The sequence below is a fragment of the Hippoglossus hippoglossus genome, chromosome 12 (assembly GCF_009819705.1).
Source record: "Hippoglossus hippoglossus isolate fHipHip1 chromosome 12, fHipHip1.pri, whole genome shotgun sequence".
Classification (NCBI taxonomy): domain Eukaryota; kingdom Metazoa; phylum Chordata; class Actinopteri; order Pleuronectiformes; family Pleuronectidae; genus Hippoglossus; species Hippoglossus hippoglossus.
The window spans coordinates 14,174,461-14,190,263 of NC_047162.1; the positions used below are offsets into that span (position 1 = coordinate 14,174,461).

At 40.9% G+C, this 15,803-nt stretch overlaps 1 protein-coding gene across 19 annotated transcripts in view; it reads left to right on the forward strand.

Annotated features, from left to right (window-relative positions):
* Positions 1 to 15,803, forward strand: part of LOC117771661 (RIMS-binding protein 2-like) — a 60,917-nt gene that overhangs the window by 27,009 nt on the left and 18,105 nt on the right. For 13 of the 19 annotated variants that reach the window (XM_034602290.1, XM_034602289.1, XM_034602298.1 and 10 more), the window contains 5 exons: positions 5,214 to 5,303; positions 7,978 to 8,100; positions 11,247 to 11,351; positions 12,535 to 12,585; positions 14,869 to 15,073. In XM_034602290.1, coding sequence (XP_034458181.1) covers positions 5,214 to 5,303; positions 7,978 to 8,100; positions 11,247 to 11,351; positions 12,535 to 12,585; positions 14,869 to 15,073 — 574 coding nt within the window. The remainder of the gene's footprint in view (positions 1 to 5,213; positions 5,304 to 7,977; positions 8,101 to 11,246; positions 11,352 to 12,534; positions 12,586 to 14,868; positions 15,074 to 15,803) is intronic. The other 6 variants (XM_034602293.1, XM_034602303.1, XM_034602308.1 and 3 more) reach the window with 2 other exon arrangements.

Here is a 15,803-nt window from a genome sequence, read left to right on the forward strand (position 1 = left end):
TAATCTATTGATGACATTATGGTAACATTTACCACGAACTGCTTTGCACAAAGAGCACAAAGAAAGGATGAGAAAGGTTGCAGGTCGAATCTGAAGGTTAGATTTTCTAAATGCTCCACATGAACAATATGCGACTTAAAGGGCAAAGTGAGTCGGTGTGTTGTGCAGCTTTTATAAAACAGCTGTTCAGGAGTCATGCCCATGTTGTAAACCAGAGCTAATGCACAGTTTTAACAGCATTACAAAAAAGTGATCTCAAAATGCTCTTGAGAATCGCGATTGTCTGCCAAGAAAGCCGATGTTTGGCTGATCATGTGGGTCTGAAGTCGCACGTTCTGCTGTGAACAGGCAAACACCTACCGAGCCCTTCAGAGGACAAACTCTGTGTCTCTGTGTTATACATCATCTTTTATGCTGCAGTGAAGACCTTGCTAATGCTACACGATAAATCTTCCTAATGCACCCCCACTTCGTCATAACCAATCCTTTAAGTAGCAGTGTACAGTCGCCTTTAAGTTTCATAACAACCTTGAAAATGGGAATGCACCGCAGTATATTGTTAATTGGTTTGCAATCGGACAAAATATTCAAACTGGTGATTTGTTTTAGTCCATTTGCAATATTTTGTACTTAACCAGGTCCAAACAGTTTGTCTTTGTTTAAAAGATTGATACCGCCCCGTCTATTCAGTCATTGGCTTCTTTTTTATGTGGATATAGTCTTGAAATGAGCTTTAGGCTGTGAGAATATACTTTTGTGATGTGTGATACTACAGCCCTGCGGTACTACAGCTGCAATCCTTTTGAGAATGTTCATGGAGTCGGCTAATATTATATTTGGGGAAAGCAACACTCCCTACCCATGTGTTTACATGGGTTTTCTCTGGGTACAAGGAAAAAGACGTGCCGACTGGAGATTAGGTTAATTGGAGACTCTAAATCGGCCATGAATTTGTGTGTGGATGGTTGTTTGTCTCTGTATGTTGTCCCTGTGATTTGCTGCCGACCACGATTGGCTCCAGCTCCCCCACGACCATCAAAGTCTAAGCGGTATAGATAATGGATGGATTTATACTCCCCACATGACTGAATGTCTATAAATATACCTCATATGTTAAAAAATAGACACAGGTGCTGTTTTTTAAGTGTAATGATGAAGACAGAGTCTGGTTCTTAGTCCAGTTTTCACAGCGTCAATCCTGATCTGCTCAGTGGAGGAGCTGTCCATGGTCCTGACTTGTACCGACATTAGGTGGTGCTGAACAGACAGCTGATGTTTCAGCAGCTATTAGTGGTGGGACGTCAGTCACGACTCTGACTCATTTATCCATTCTCTAACCACATGAGTGCAAAGCAATCTTTAACACACAGTCTTTAGGCACACTCGCACGCACACAGACACCCATTAACTGTAGTCGCCCTATTAAACCGCTAAGCACAAAGTTTAGTGCAAAGTAGTGGAAGGAGTAATGTGTTTGTAATGTGACTTTTCAAGAGGTCTTTTGTTTGAGGATAAGTTTTAAACAGATAATCTGAGCTGCACTTGAAATAACTTGGAGAATAGAGAGCTTAAGTTTTATATGTGGGTGAGAATGTGATTCTCTTCTCACAAACACTGGCTGTGAACTCTAGTTTAACTTTCACTTCAGGTTGCTATGTTTATGCACATGAAGACGTCACATGTTATCAGTGTCCTGCTTCCCACAGTTGCAGAAAGTGGAACAAAATGTTTCCACCGTGACATCTGATTAATGACAATCCTCCTGAAAGTTTAGGTCGAACAGTCACAATCCTCCACCCACAACAATCCCAGTCAGCAGTAGCCACTGTAGAAATCTCTGGGCACATGAGTCCATTCTTCTTCTGTTTTCCATTATAACGGCCGCAGCTTATTCATAGTTATTTATCCATAGTTAAGCATCACCAGTATGATCCAAAACAATTATTTCTAAATTAAGCAAATCCAAGATCCTGTTCGTATAATTTTCTCAGATTACAAGCAGCAGCTTTCAAATGTTACAATTAATTCCCATTAACGGCTGATTTATTTAAAGCAGCATATCCACAATTTGAAAGCATAAACATTTCCAGAAATAAATTTAAAGCCTTCATCGCTGTAAAATACACTATGTTCCAAGTTTACTGCCAAAAACAGCTGTGAGTGCAGAAGTAAATTCCTATTTGATTAAACAAAGCTGTGTATACTCTGTGATGAGTTAAGATTCTTTGCATTCATATTGAATCTAAATTTTGGATCACGTCCTCATCAGATGACCAGAAACCAGTAAGGGAAATACCCGGGTCACAATAAATATTTCTGTATACTTGTATCTTCTTCACTAAAGCGAAGTAATTTCTTTGTCTGTTTGGATCAGAGCAAAGCACAGAACAACAGGATGCTGCAGCTTTTTGCAGATGTGCTGATGCAGAGAAGCATAACAATAAGCAGAGGCACTGCCTAAATCTAATCATCTTACGTCATAAATGTGCTATTTATGCTGCAACTGGGGTCTGTCAAGTGACTGTATCAAGAGCCGTGCTCACAGTTTGATGTTGGATCAAACTCAATACGTGGTGTGATGATGACCAATTATCAGTTACAAATTTTCTGAACCTTATAGTAAATTGCTACTATTGTGAGGATATTTGCAATTACAACAAAACAAAACTAGAACACCATAGAGTGTACACCACCACCAAGGCCCAACAGTCCCCTAATGAAACTACATTTAAATTCACTAAATCCAGATTTTTATATTATATCTGCCCCCTGATTCTTTTCAACTAGATCCATCAATTATCCTTCTGGAAATCAACGAAAATGTGGAAAAATGCCTCGATGTTAAAGAAAAGTAAAACAGAAAAAATCCTGGATCTTCCCCCTGATCCAGATCTGGAACAACATTTAATGGGTACACTCTCTGGTTCATGTCCCACCCCTCCACAAAATGTCATTGAAGTAGCTTTGCGTAATGCTGCCAACTAACACACAAACAATTGCAGAAGAAAACCTAACCTCCCTGGCTGAAGTAACAATTATATCTGATGCAGACACTATTATAACCAGAGGAACTGAACTGAAGTCTTTGTCGATGCACTGCACATTGTGGGTCTTCCTCAATGAGATGCTGGCCACAGTGAGCAGAGCAGATTTAAGGCCAGCAGCTAAATTAGTGGGTTTGTGGAGAGAATGGAAATCATGGTGGTTAATGGGAGGGAAGTGTGTGTGGGAGACAGAGATGGATTGAGACGGAAGACAAAACAGAAAAGGAAGGAAGAAAGACGTTTTGTTTTTTGCTTATTTGTGCATATTGAAGGTTTAAATTGGCACATAAATGTGTGTGTGTGTGTATCCCTTGGCTTTGCAGTGTAGCATTATGTTTACACGATGTTACGGAGTGTTAAGCAGAGCTGTGAATGTGTGACTCACTGCAAGTGGGAGGACGTGGAAAAAACAGACATCATTCCTGAGGCCCATAAAAAGAAAAAGCCACAAAAGGTCACGTTTTCCCCCCCTTTTTTGTGATTCTTTGTTTTCTTTTGTTATCGCTCTCTTCAAACCTCAAACGAACTCTTAACCTTTTCTCTCGCTCCCTGAAAATTGCATCACAACCCTCGCCTCTTTTCCGCAATCTTTGCTTCACTTCCAGCCAACACCCCCCCCCCCCCCCCCCAACCCCCCCCCCCCCCCCCCCCCCCCCAACCCTGCTTCCTCTCGGTGGCTACTACACGGCCATGTCCTGGGGTGTCAGCGCAGAGAACGAGTGCAGCTGACACCCCATGATGTGGCTTGTCTTCATAATTAACTGTCAAAAGCAAGAAGAACAAGCTAATTTCTGGCTGCTCCTCTAGTTAGGTGTGGCTCTGTGCACCGACTGCTCTGTGGTGTGCAGGGAAGTGATGTGGCGACAGCGTTACACAATAAGAGCAGCCAGTGAACTCACTCACCAGTCTTTGTGTCTTCCTGTCCTTGTCGGTTCTCTATCTGTGTCTCGTTTGATTGTGTCTTCCTCTGACAGTCTGAGCTGTCTCTCTGGCCACACATAAAGAGATAGATGGACCTCGCTGGCCCTTCACTTTCTGTTTTTCCTCTCTCCTCCTCCTCTTACGGGGTTTACTTCAGTCTGAGCTGATAAATTTTGATCATAAAGCTCTGAGCTGCACCATATTTTCTTGTACTGAAACTGTCGTGCAAAGCTTTAAGAGATGAGTGCATGAACGCCTGGTTTATTACTGTTAAATCCAACACAGAATTCTATATTTTCACGTTTTCGTCTTTAAAATCTTTACATATTCAGAGGGTAATTGAATTAAATTATTTTCTGGAGACGGTCAATCTACTTATTTGAACAGAAGCCCAGCAACCATCCCATCCTCCTAGTCTTTTCATGAAAATAAAACCAATAATCGCATTTCTCATTGTTTCAAGACAAATGGAGAAAAGGCTCTTATAAATTACTTATCCCCCGTATTCTGGCCGGGATGCTGAAAATGACAATCAACATTATGAGTTCAGTGCACCAGCATAAAGTGCTATTATGAGCAAGGATATGACCAGTCACTGTAAAACCACTCCTGAATGCTCGGAGCTGTGATAGGAGGAGAACATTGCCCTAGTTTGAGTCTGGCGTAATTATGTAATGCTTGAGTACCTGCAGCACCAGCGGCATGACAACTTCTGAATGTGAATCTGGGCAGTGGAGAGTGCAGACGGGAGCTGAACACACCTTTTAAAATCCTTTTACTTGCTATGCAACTTAATCTCATCTTCAGCTTGTGGGATTTATGTACTCGTTTTCTTCCTCAGTTTGTTTCTTTTTGTTTCTACTTCTCCCTCAAACCACTTTCTGTTCTCCTCTCCAATCTATCCCGCTATCTCCTCATTACTTTCTTTCTATGCTCCCCTCTTTTTGTAGCCTCTCCCCCTTCATTCCTAATGCCACATACCTAATGGAGGGTGACAGAATACGTCTGTGTATTTAGTCCTCCAGAAAAGCTTAGCCACCAGTATACATGCATGCAGACGGAGGGAGTGATCGGCACTAACCTGAGTCTTTCATCTGTTGCTTATATGATAGTTAAAGATGGAGTTGCACTGTGTGACACGCATACATGATGCAGTCAGGCATAAAAGACATGCAGGGGAAAAATAAAGTAAATTTATCGTAACGTAACAACAAGCTAAAGTTTTGTTTCTCCCTCGTTTCCCTGCAGAAAGCAAAGCTCCATGCTGCCTTGCAGGAGAAAAATCGTTTGAACCTTGAGCTGATCAACCACCACCTGCAGGCATCTAAGTATGACCAGGTAAAACGCTCACATATCCTTAACACATGTATAATTGTTTATTACAAGGACACGCATAGAGCTGCAGAGCTTCCCACTGAATTTAATCAATCTATGACGGTAGCAGATGTGCTTGTGCATTAACGACGCTCTCGCACGCAACAGATTCCGAATGACAGGTACACAAACTAAAGAGTGAAGGAGAAGTTCTTGTGTGTGAGAGGGAGAACTAACTTGCTTGCAACTTAAGGCTTCACGGACAACTGTCTGTCTGTTTGACTGTCTGTCTGTGTGGATGGTAACAACATTATGTACAATAGCACAAGTAAGCATTTGGCAACTAGCGCTGCACATGGCTATACAATGCAGCAACCGACCAAAACACCAAATTATGAAACTCATGGGACTACTTAAAATATAACGGGGCACCACATTCTAGATATTTATTGGGCAACACTGCTTTAATATAGCCTTGGTGGAGGTGATCTCAGAACACCCTTCTAGTTTAGTGTGATATTAAAGGAGTGTCTGAAAGAAACCCCTCATTGTTCCCTTTCCTATTACTGTGTCTGTGCTGGCCCAGTCAGTCTGAGTCTCCCAAGTCTAAACATTCATACATAAACATGCACACTGACTCAGACAGAGAGACAGTAATCGCCCGTCTGTGATGGTAGACGATTAGCTACTCTGGCACTAATAGTGACTTTCACAGAGGGGGCAGGTTTGACACATGTCCAGGGACTCAGCTCGGAGCTCTGTCTCTACCGTGCCACACAAAAAGACGAGGGGGGACAGGGGTGGAATGTAAGTGGGACAAAAGTGTTTACAGTCCTTCCAGATATAAAGCATATGAGGGAATGAAAGAGATAAAGAGGAAGATATAAACCAAGACTGAAAGAGGAAGATACAAAGTGGAGCTATAATTACAGAAAGTAATCACTGAAAATAAATTGCACTTGCTTTGGGGATCTTTGTTCGAGTTTAAGGGAATTTACTGATATAAGTGTAGTTTTTTTTAATGAACATTTTGAACCTTTAAAAATACTTTTCATCGCAGGGCTTGTTTATTTTGAAAGAAATATTAGAGACACCCTTTTATTGATGAAATACAACTGTTAAGTCAATAATATTTATCTTTAAGGGAGACATTAAATACTAACACATGGTTTTATTGTAATTTTCTTTGCCTGCCAGGATTTTCTCATTTAATTTATTATGTACAGCATCTTTGATTATCTAGAAAAGCACTAAATAAATAAAATGTATTGCTGTTATTATTGTCTGCTTGAAGAAAATAAGTGATATAGTTCAGATTTTACTAGAGCTTCTGGCTCCAGCTCCAATCGTACATTCCTCAATATGAATGAACTCATTTCCTTTGCAGCCGTCTACGTTTGTGCACTTTAAGCTTATCTATTGTACGCTCATCTGTTTTGTTAATTAATGAGGTGATGGCTGAGGGATGGTTCTGCTCAGTCCTATGAGGCCACCTTTAGAGGAACCGGCTTAGCTCGAGGCCTGTGACTGATGAAGAAACGAGATGCAGAATGCTCAAGTCAGCAGCTCCGTCTCATCAAGGCTAAATGGGAATGTGCTGATTAATTTCTCTTCAGAGTGTGAACTCCCAATCAACCCTCCAGCAGAAGAAAAAAGGCATCCTCTATTCATAAATGTGAAAAGTAGGTCTGCTGCGAGAACAAATCTCATAAAAACTGCATGCCTTTTTGTTCTTCTAAGATAAAACAACAGAACAATGCGTTCAAACTCTTTAGAGGTTGACTACACCATTGTCGTTGCCACTAGATGTTGCACTATCACTAGCATACTGGACCAAAACAAAAGTTTTGTCACATACCACACCTCTGGGCCTCTCAAGGTGTTCTATAGGTGTTGCAAAGCCCAGTGAAAGTGGCACCTAATTACACAACCAGAAGCACAAGTGAATAAAGTTATTATAGGAAAGGAGAGCCAAGAAAAAAACAACACAGTGAGCTGCTGTCTCATCGCACGTCTGTGTGAGAAGCTTCCATCAGTCATTCTGCGGTTTTAAAACTTATTCGGGGCCGTGCTTATTCTTTCCTCCACAAGCACAACACACTCTCAGTGAACCAGCATGGCCGCTAGCAGCTAGTTCAGCAAAGCCAAACCATGTCATGCTGTGTCTGTACAAACATAAGGTGTAGCAGCGGCGTCTCTGGTTTAACAGCACTGCGGTGGACAGGTGTGTTTACAGTGTCTGTGTGCACAGTGCGGAAAAGATGTGAAAATGACCGTGTTCCTCCGGGTGTCATGTTTACATCCCTGCAGCCGGAGACATCCCACTTCACGATTGTGGGCAGGACTGAGAGTTTCACATGCACATTGCACATGCCCCCCGGGACCCGTACCACAACAGAGAAGCTCGGATCATGACACATACAGAGAGTGTGACTTCATTCTCTGCTCACCTACCTACGATATCTTTACATGGAATAGTTTTTGGCTGCTATAGTAATATTTACAATCTTGTATACATAACCTAAGAGGTTATGTATACAAGAGGAAATATATACGTTTTCTTCCTTCACTTGGTTGTACTTCTTTGTTTGCCAGTCTTTTATATCCATGTTGTTAACAGTCCTCTTAATGCCCTCTTGCTCTTTTTGTCTTTATCGTCCCTCCCCCTGTTGCACCTGGACTCTTTGTGTCCATGCAGGTGCGATCGGACTATGTCCAGCTGAGACAGACCTTTGCTGTAGTGAGCCAGGAGAGGGACGTGGCCCAGCAGCAGAGGAGCCAACTCCAAGGCAAAGTGGAGAACCTGGAACAGGTTCTAAAGGTCAGACAACTTTCCATTTGACTATTTTTCAGCCCATGCTCCCCCTCTCTCTCTCTCAACATCTCCTTTCCCTTTTTCTTCTGTGCATTCATGATTTAATTCTAGCATCATACAGCTTTTCCAAGCAAAATTACATGTTGTGGACAGTCATACTCTCCTTTGGTAACTTTTGTCAACTCCCGAACCTGATTTTTCACTAAATGACAACTTGAGGTCTTTCTCTTGAATCGTCTTTACTCAAGTGTTGTGATAGTTTTAGTTTTCTGTCAAAGACTTTGACGCAAAAGAGACTTTGTCCAGCTCCAAACTTAATAATGTCAGATAGCAATTTGTAGGGTGAGAGAGAAATATCACCAAATAGCTTTGAGTATTTGTCCACAATATCTCTGACATACTATTGGCTGTATCTCACTACATTTCATCAAAACTCCCATGTTTCTGTTCATTTGTTCCTCGTTCACGTCACTGCTTCTGTTTCACTCGCTCCATTCACCACATTTTTAAGACCAGATTTTCGCTCTGCCTTTTCGAAATGTTCCTCTCTCTCTCTGTTTTTGGTTACTAAGAAAACTTTAGAGGGAAAGTGAAGCAACTCATGAGGTGAAGTGTCATCTGTTTCACGGAGAGGCTGTTTTTTCATCGTGTTCTTGTCTGCCAATAGTAATCAGACACAGTCTCACCGTGCCGCGAGAGCCACTCTCATTACAAGTCCTCGCCTCCCTGCATCTCCTATTGATTGTCTGTTTGTCAGGATATTTGAGAGAGAAATGTTCCCATCTGAGAAAAACTGACCTGCTCCTTAATACAGCAAAGAGAGGTTTGTCTTGTCCTCATTGTGTATTGATTATGAAGACAAAGAGACTATTTAGAAAAAATTACACAGGGCAACGTGGGCAGAGAAAGGAGAGATGGAAGAAGCACAACATGAAAAAACGGAGACAGATTTGATTTATTTACTATTGGTTCCTCATCCAAGACTAACCTTGGTTTTAAAGTTATATCATCTGGTATCAAAAGGCAAACGTTAGGGAATTAAGACCTTTCTATCATAGCAGGAGGTCAAGACACAAGACAAACACGAGGATTAGCAGCTGCTAAATAAAGTGGCCTGGGGCAATTTTCACTGAAGAAGACAATCTACTTAACAAGGTTTTGTTAATGAAAATATCCTTTTTTTTTCTGGGTCTTATTCTTCTAACTGAGGCCATTCTGTGAGTCATGCTTACTCTACTTTCGACAAGTCTGTTTTACAGTTTTAGGAAATGTATTTTAAGGCAAGGAGTACAATCCTCCTAAAGCTGTGCAAACAATGTAGAATTGTATGTTTTAAATTGCTTTGTCATGGTTGTCATTGCTGTTATTGTTTATGAAGAGCTGAAAACTAGTCTATCTGACCTCAGTCTTATCTTCCAAATGGGTTTGGGACTGTAGCACAGCAGTGTAGATCCGAGATGACGACAGATAGCTTGTTCTTCGTAGTTTTTCGCTGAGATCACTGTCATTCATAGGCACATCTGGATTTCCTGCCATCAACAGGTCACCTTCTCAGCCAGCTTTGAGAATTGCACTCAGAAATACCCGCGATTTGTGCCTCCACCAACGAGCTCATGTTTTCACCCCTGTCCGTTTGTTTGTAAGCAAGATTACAGAAAAAAAGGAAGAGATTTCCTCAAAACTTGGTGGAAGGATACGGGTCAAGCAAGAACCTTTTCAATTTTGGTTCGGATCGGATCCGGATGACTCGGTAGAGAGGACTTTTTTCAACATATTCACAGTTTCCTCAGGGAATAATTTGTGGATCTTGATTAGATAAGTTTATTTGATAAACCTATATCTATGAGATTTGAATTGAGATTGAATTTAAGGCGACTGTGGGGCTTTGGCAGACTCTCCCTCAGAATTCCAGCTGCTCTCGTGGAGCTGATCTGGTCAGTTTCTGTTCTAACATGACCTCACCGGGTGTTTCCTGAAAATGTAGGTGACTTCATCAAGCGCCCCCTGAAGTTCCAAGGGTTAAAAAAAATTGTTTCACCAAAGCTCCAGTGCCAGCCTCTCAGCCAGTCCAGTCCTCCGCAGCTTAGAGCTTCTCTCCGATTATGCAAAGCAGTGGCTGCCTGCTCAGGACACCTCGAAGCCACTCCGGGAGGTAAAGAGGCTTTTCTTTTTCTTTTTTTTTCTTTTTTTTAAAGGGAGAGGGAATACAGAGAGAAAATGATGAATGTCAGAGCTTTCTAAGCTGTCCTTTCTTCTTAAGCCTGCAGAAACATCTTGTGCCTTAACTCTGTTTCTGCAAGATGTGGCAGCTGGTTGTGACTTAGTGGAAAGATACTGTATAGTCATGACTCGGATAATTTCAGAGAGGGTAGATTTGGGATCAGCGAGTGACGGCTTTGTCTGAGTCAGTTTGGAGTATACAGTAAGTTGGATGTGAGGGAGAAACATTGTCTAAAAATCTTGATACTTTAACAGTGAAGTCAAAACCTGATAAATTGAGATAACTGTTTTAAGTTATTGTTCAGCATTTCAGGAAATATGCTGCTATCCCAGTTTGGACAGGGGTACTTTTGCACAGAGTTTTCATGTTCTCCCCGGGCCTGCGTGAGTTTTCTCCAGCTTCCTCCCACATGCAGATTGGGGTTAGGTCAAAATTGTTTATAGGTGCCAACGTGAGTGTGAACAGTTGATTGTCTCTGTATGTTTGCTCAAACTGTCCAGGGTGTATCCCGCCTCTTGGGATCGGCTTTAGCTCTCACTGCGACCCTCATGGGATAAGTGGTATGGATAATGGATGGATGGAAAGCTGATGCAACCACATGATTGCTTTCGCCGTATTGTGACAATCCTAATTCCACAAACTATGCATTTTTTTTTTATCAGATCAGAGAGTAGAATTACCTGCAGCTAGTGGATATTCAAGTAGACAGAGTTCAGTGTCTGCAGAACACATCCTCCTCTCAGTGCCTGCGATAGCAACAGCAATATTCTGATAATTGTTGAGACTCTCAAGGTCTGGCTGTATTGTATCCGTCAGCCTCAATGGAGAAAGACTGTGTTTGGGTAATTCTTACGGGAAACTGTCAAGAATCAACATCCTTCATCATAACCACATTTTGTTCCTCTGCCTCCCTCTTTGTGTTTCTCCTCAGCATATGCACGAGGCTGTCGAGCTGAAGCAGCAGCTGCAGATAGAGCATGAGCGAGCCTTGGTGGCCCTTCACACCAAGCAGAAGGAGATCAATCACCTGCAAACGGTATGGCTTTTATGAATAAATGCAAAGATAGAGAAGTGGTTATTCAGAGCTTAATTATTCATAAGTTTGACATAACGCTCCAGGGTCATTACTTTTCTGATAAGAGCAGTGGCTGCTATAGCTCCTCGTTCAGTTACTGATGTGTCAGGAGCCAGTTTGTGCTGAATCACTGTCACTGAATCACTGCTACTGTATCAGGAAATATGAAGACCTCAGAAACCTGTCCAGAAATCTGCAGAGTTTGTCAGAAGTGCAGCTTCAGCTGCTCTTTGATAAAAATGCAGCCTTTCTAGTTGTTGGGAGCATTTTTTCCGCGAGCAGACATTACTTTCTTCTCGGTGTTGTATTCTCTGTGGTACCTTTTTTTTAAAACTGGGATATATGTTTGCTTAGAAAGTAGTCAAATGAAGTCCAACTCTCCCTGGTGATATTTTAAGTTTCAAGTGCTTCTGATACTTTTTTGAAGCAGTTCAAATACTGGGGATGTTAAATTATTTGCCTTTATAACAAGTCTGGCCCAGATAGATTGTTCAATTCACTGAGCGCTTGCTGGATTTTTAAGATTAGGAGTTTGAAAATGTTTACTATTATTTCCTCACATCTTATGTAAACTCGATCATCTTGAGGATGAACCACTGAGACATATTTAAACCTATGTTTTTCATTGTTAAATTTGTTATTTGTCTTTATTTATTTACTGTTAATTGCTTTAAAACTATAACAACACAAAAGTTTTCCAAAAAGCCCATACAAATTCAAATTATTCTAATGGCTGATGTAAATATCCTTACAATACTTACTGGAGTAGATCACTCAGACTTTGAAATGGTCATTAAAAATCTTAATTGTGACTATTTCCTCAGAAATGTGTGAGAATTGCCAGTTGTCTGCCTAAACCTGCTTATTGTTCTGTCTTTGCATTGATTTTTGTTAAAATTAAGAAAAATAATCTGAAAGCATAATATGAAGAGCCTTCTCGAGATCCTACTCTGACACTTACGTACCCTAAACTTAATTTGCGAGTGTTAATCAGCGCTGTGCCGTCAGGAGTGGGATCCGCTGCTCTGATCAACCAGTGATCCTCCACCAGAGTCCTGTGTTGACAGTGTGTCAGCTGTGTGCGGCCTGTTCTACCTCGGGCACCGTGATCACAGTGTCACCTGTCACTGTGTGTTCCCTGCAGGCTCGGGTGCAAGCTGACCAACAGCATGAGGACGCAGTTCACCTGTTAGAGGTACAGTCACATCAACAAACACAGATCAGTGTCACGCTTTATAAATAAAGTTTGGATGAAAGAAAACAGTGTTAGCCTGATGTTAAATTCAGGATGTTAACAAGGAGACATACATGGCCTAATATTACCTGCACATGTGCGTGTTTAGCTATTTGAGGAAAATGATAAACACTTGCAGAAGAAACAATAATAATTTGGTTACTAATAATAATAACAGTATGATTTGTGCTGCCCTAACATTTGCAATAAAACTATGTTTGAGATGGGCAAAGTATTAGGCTAATTGGGTTTGGTTTAGGCAAGAAGCATTATGATTGGTTAGGATAAGGGAAAAAGCCAGGGGTTAACCAACCAGAGGTATGGGGCGGGTCTTTGTCCACTTGGGATGGGAAAAAATAAGGCCCTGGAGGCCTGATTTCTTATTATAATTAAAAATAATAAGGTTTAAAGTAAACAAGTTAAACATAGTCATTGTTCAGATGTCCGCCACTTGCCCCAAAACAGGTTGTGGGGCATAATTCCTGGCTTATAATATCCTGTAATGCCATGTAAGTAATTTAATAGTCCGCACCACCTCTTGTCATTTAATGCACATTTTTTGTAGGGCCCAGCTACAACTTGGAAAAAATTAACTTGTCAACACCAACGGCTTGAGGATCTAATTTTATGTTTGAAGGCGAATTAAATTAAATTATATAACTGAACTTTTAATTTTATTTCAGCATATTTAAAACAGTTTTCCTCTAGGATTCCTCTGTTGTTTAACTTTATCAGACTCAAACATCCAATTAATCCTGCATCCAGGCCGACCTTGAATGAATTTATAAATTTCCCTGCGATCAAAGTCACTGAGCTGCTGTGTTTCATCACCGTCTTTAAGATGCTTGTCGCTGGTTCATCTACTTCAAATTATTTTCTCATTTCACTCTAAATCCCTTTGTCATGACAATAGTGTGCAGACTCTTTTGAGTGTGGTTCAAAGTGAGGTCAGGTTATTATCCAACTTAAGCACTGGAATATACGATTTTAAAGAGGAAGCAGCCTGCGTTTGGTCGGTGAAATGGAAACTGCACTATAAATGAGTTATTTGTCGTGGAACTAAACAATTGACTAAATTTATAGTATCTATACCACAGGCCAGTTTCTGGGTAATGGGTAAACACTCACTAGGATTTAAAACGGCTCCACTCTGTGAACGGTCAAACAAACCTCCATATTCTGTTTTCTGTAAAACCCCATTCTTTGGTCATTTGGTGTTTTGGGAGCAAGTAAAACAAATATTGATATAATATGAAATTGTAAGAAACAAATATAGTTTTTTTCATTGTTATATTTATCATATTAATATTTTGTTGTTTTGCATTACTTTTTCCTTCTCTACATCAATAATGATATAATTTATTGTGGTTTGGTTTTATTTTGAATATGTCCTCTTTTAATTTTTCGTATTTCTTTACGTTATTCTTTTCTTTTTTATCTAAACAGAACAATAAGGACAGAATGTTTCAGGTATTTATTTGATTCCCTGGTTAGTTTCATCTCCCCCTCGTTTCCTGTGTGAAGTCTTTAGTGACTATATTGTGCAAAGTGAGAATCCCTATACACACTGAATACATCCTACATTTCTCTAATCCCCAGTACCGGCTACACACACATACATCTTCCTCTGATGCATCAGTGATATGATGTCTTTAATTTCTATATTGTAGATTTAATAATCCTCTTGACGTGTTGCTCAGGCTTTGTTATCTGTGTTATATATCAGCAGCTGCAGCAGATGATGCCACACGTTCATTAGCTGCAGCGGTTTCACTACAATATGCTACCATAAGCTTGGAAATGTCTCTTTAGGGAGCTTTTTCTAATTGGGTCTGTGTTCGATCAGCATTAACAGATAAAATGCTGCCTATTCTTCAGAGGGTTTACATTTGATGAAGTACGCTTTGAGTGTCAAAGTACACGCGGCATCTATTGCACTTATGTTCTTCCTGGGGGAAGAATCCCTCATGTGGATCTCTCTGAGGTTTCTACGTTTTCTTTTCCCCTTTTTAAAACGGTTCCTTTCAGTAGTTCTTCCTGACTCTTGTTGAGGGTTAAGGGCAGAGGATGTCGCACCTTGTTAAAGCCCTATGGGAGAAATTGTGATTTGTGATTATGGGCTATAGAAATATATTTTCATTGATTGATGGAGTACGTATTCTTACATTTAACTCTCGTTTTTTCCCCACTCCCTCCTCTTGGCCATTACCGTCCCCTTTTTGCTCTCGTCATCGTCCGTCAAAGGTCAAGGTTCGTGACCTGGAGCAGAAATGCAGGTCACAGAGTGAACACTTCCACCAGCTGTCCAAAGAGCTGCTGAATTTCAATTTGCAATCAGATACCGTGGACATCCTGAAGATTAATCCCACATCCACATCCCAGTTCCTCGTCTCTCCAAACAGGAAACTTCCACGGGTCATTTTTGGATTTGAAGGCCAACGAGAGACAGGTGGGTCAGTTGTCCCATCCATACATTGTCTATACCACTTATCTTTTGAGGGGGTGTAGCCGCAAACAATCCCAGCTGATATTTGGCGCCCTGGAGTCCTGCACTGTCTTTATATGTGATCCACTTTGATGTTCTAGCAAGTTAATTGTTGTTTTTACATCGTTTTAATTATATTCATCAACGGTCGTGATTATTATGGTCTACTAATGACTTTTATCTACACTCGGTGGTATCTTTGCTCTCTGTTTAATCATAAGAAAATATTACCAGTACAACATGGTACTAATGGTAGCTAGTGGGGTCCACTCATCCTACAAAATATATGCACTGTAGACAAACTGGATAAAAGATAATCAACTGAGTTACATGTGATCAAAAGGATTTATGATCAGAATGAAATGAGTCTAATCCCCCGACGTAGCCGTTGGATCAGCTTACTCCTGACCAGAGGTGGACACCATTAATGCTTATTCATGATCAATATCTACCCTAATTGATCACAGGCCTGATGTATGACATGAATGTGGTTTAACACATTAGTATTCTCACGACACACGGTGTAACCTGCAGAGGCAGCAGATACGGCCATATCAGCGATGTAGATTTATACAGTCTGCCGCAGACTACAGGTCTTTGAAGTGCTGGAAATCCTGTTTTATCTTTCCCTTCACTCAAAACTCGCTGATGCTTTTGTGCTAATGCATAATATTACTCGCTCGCAAACCACAAG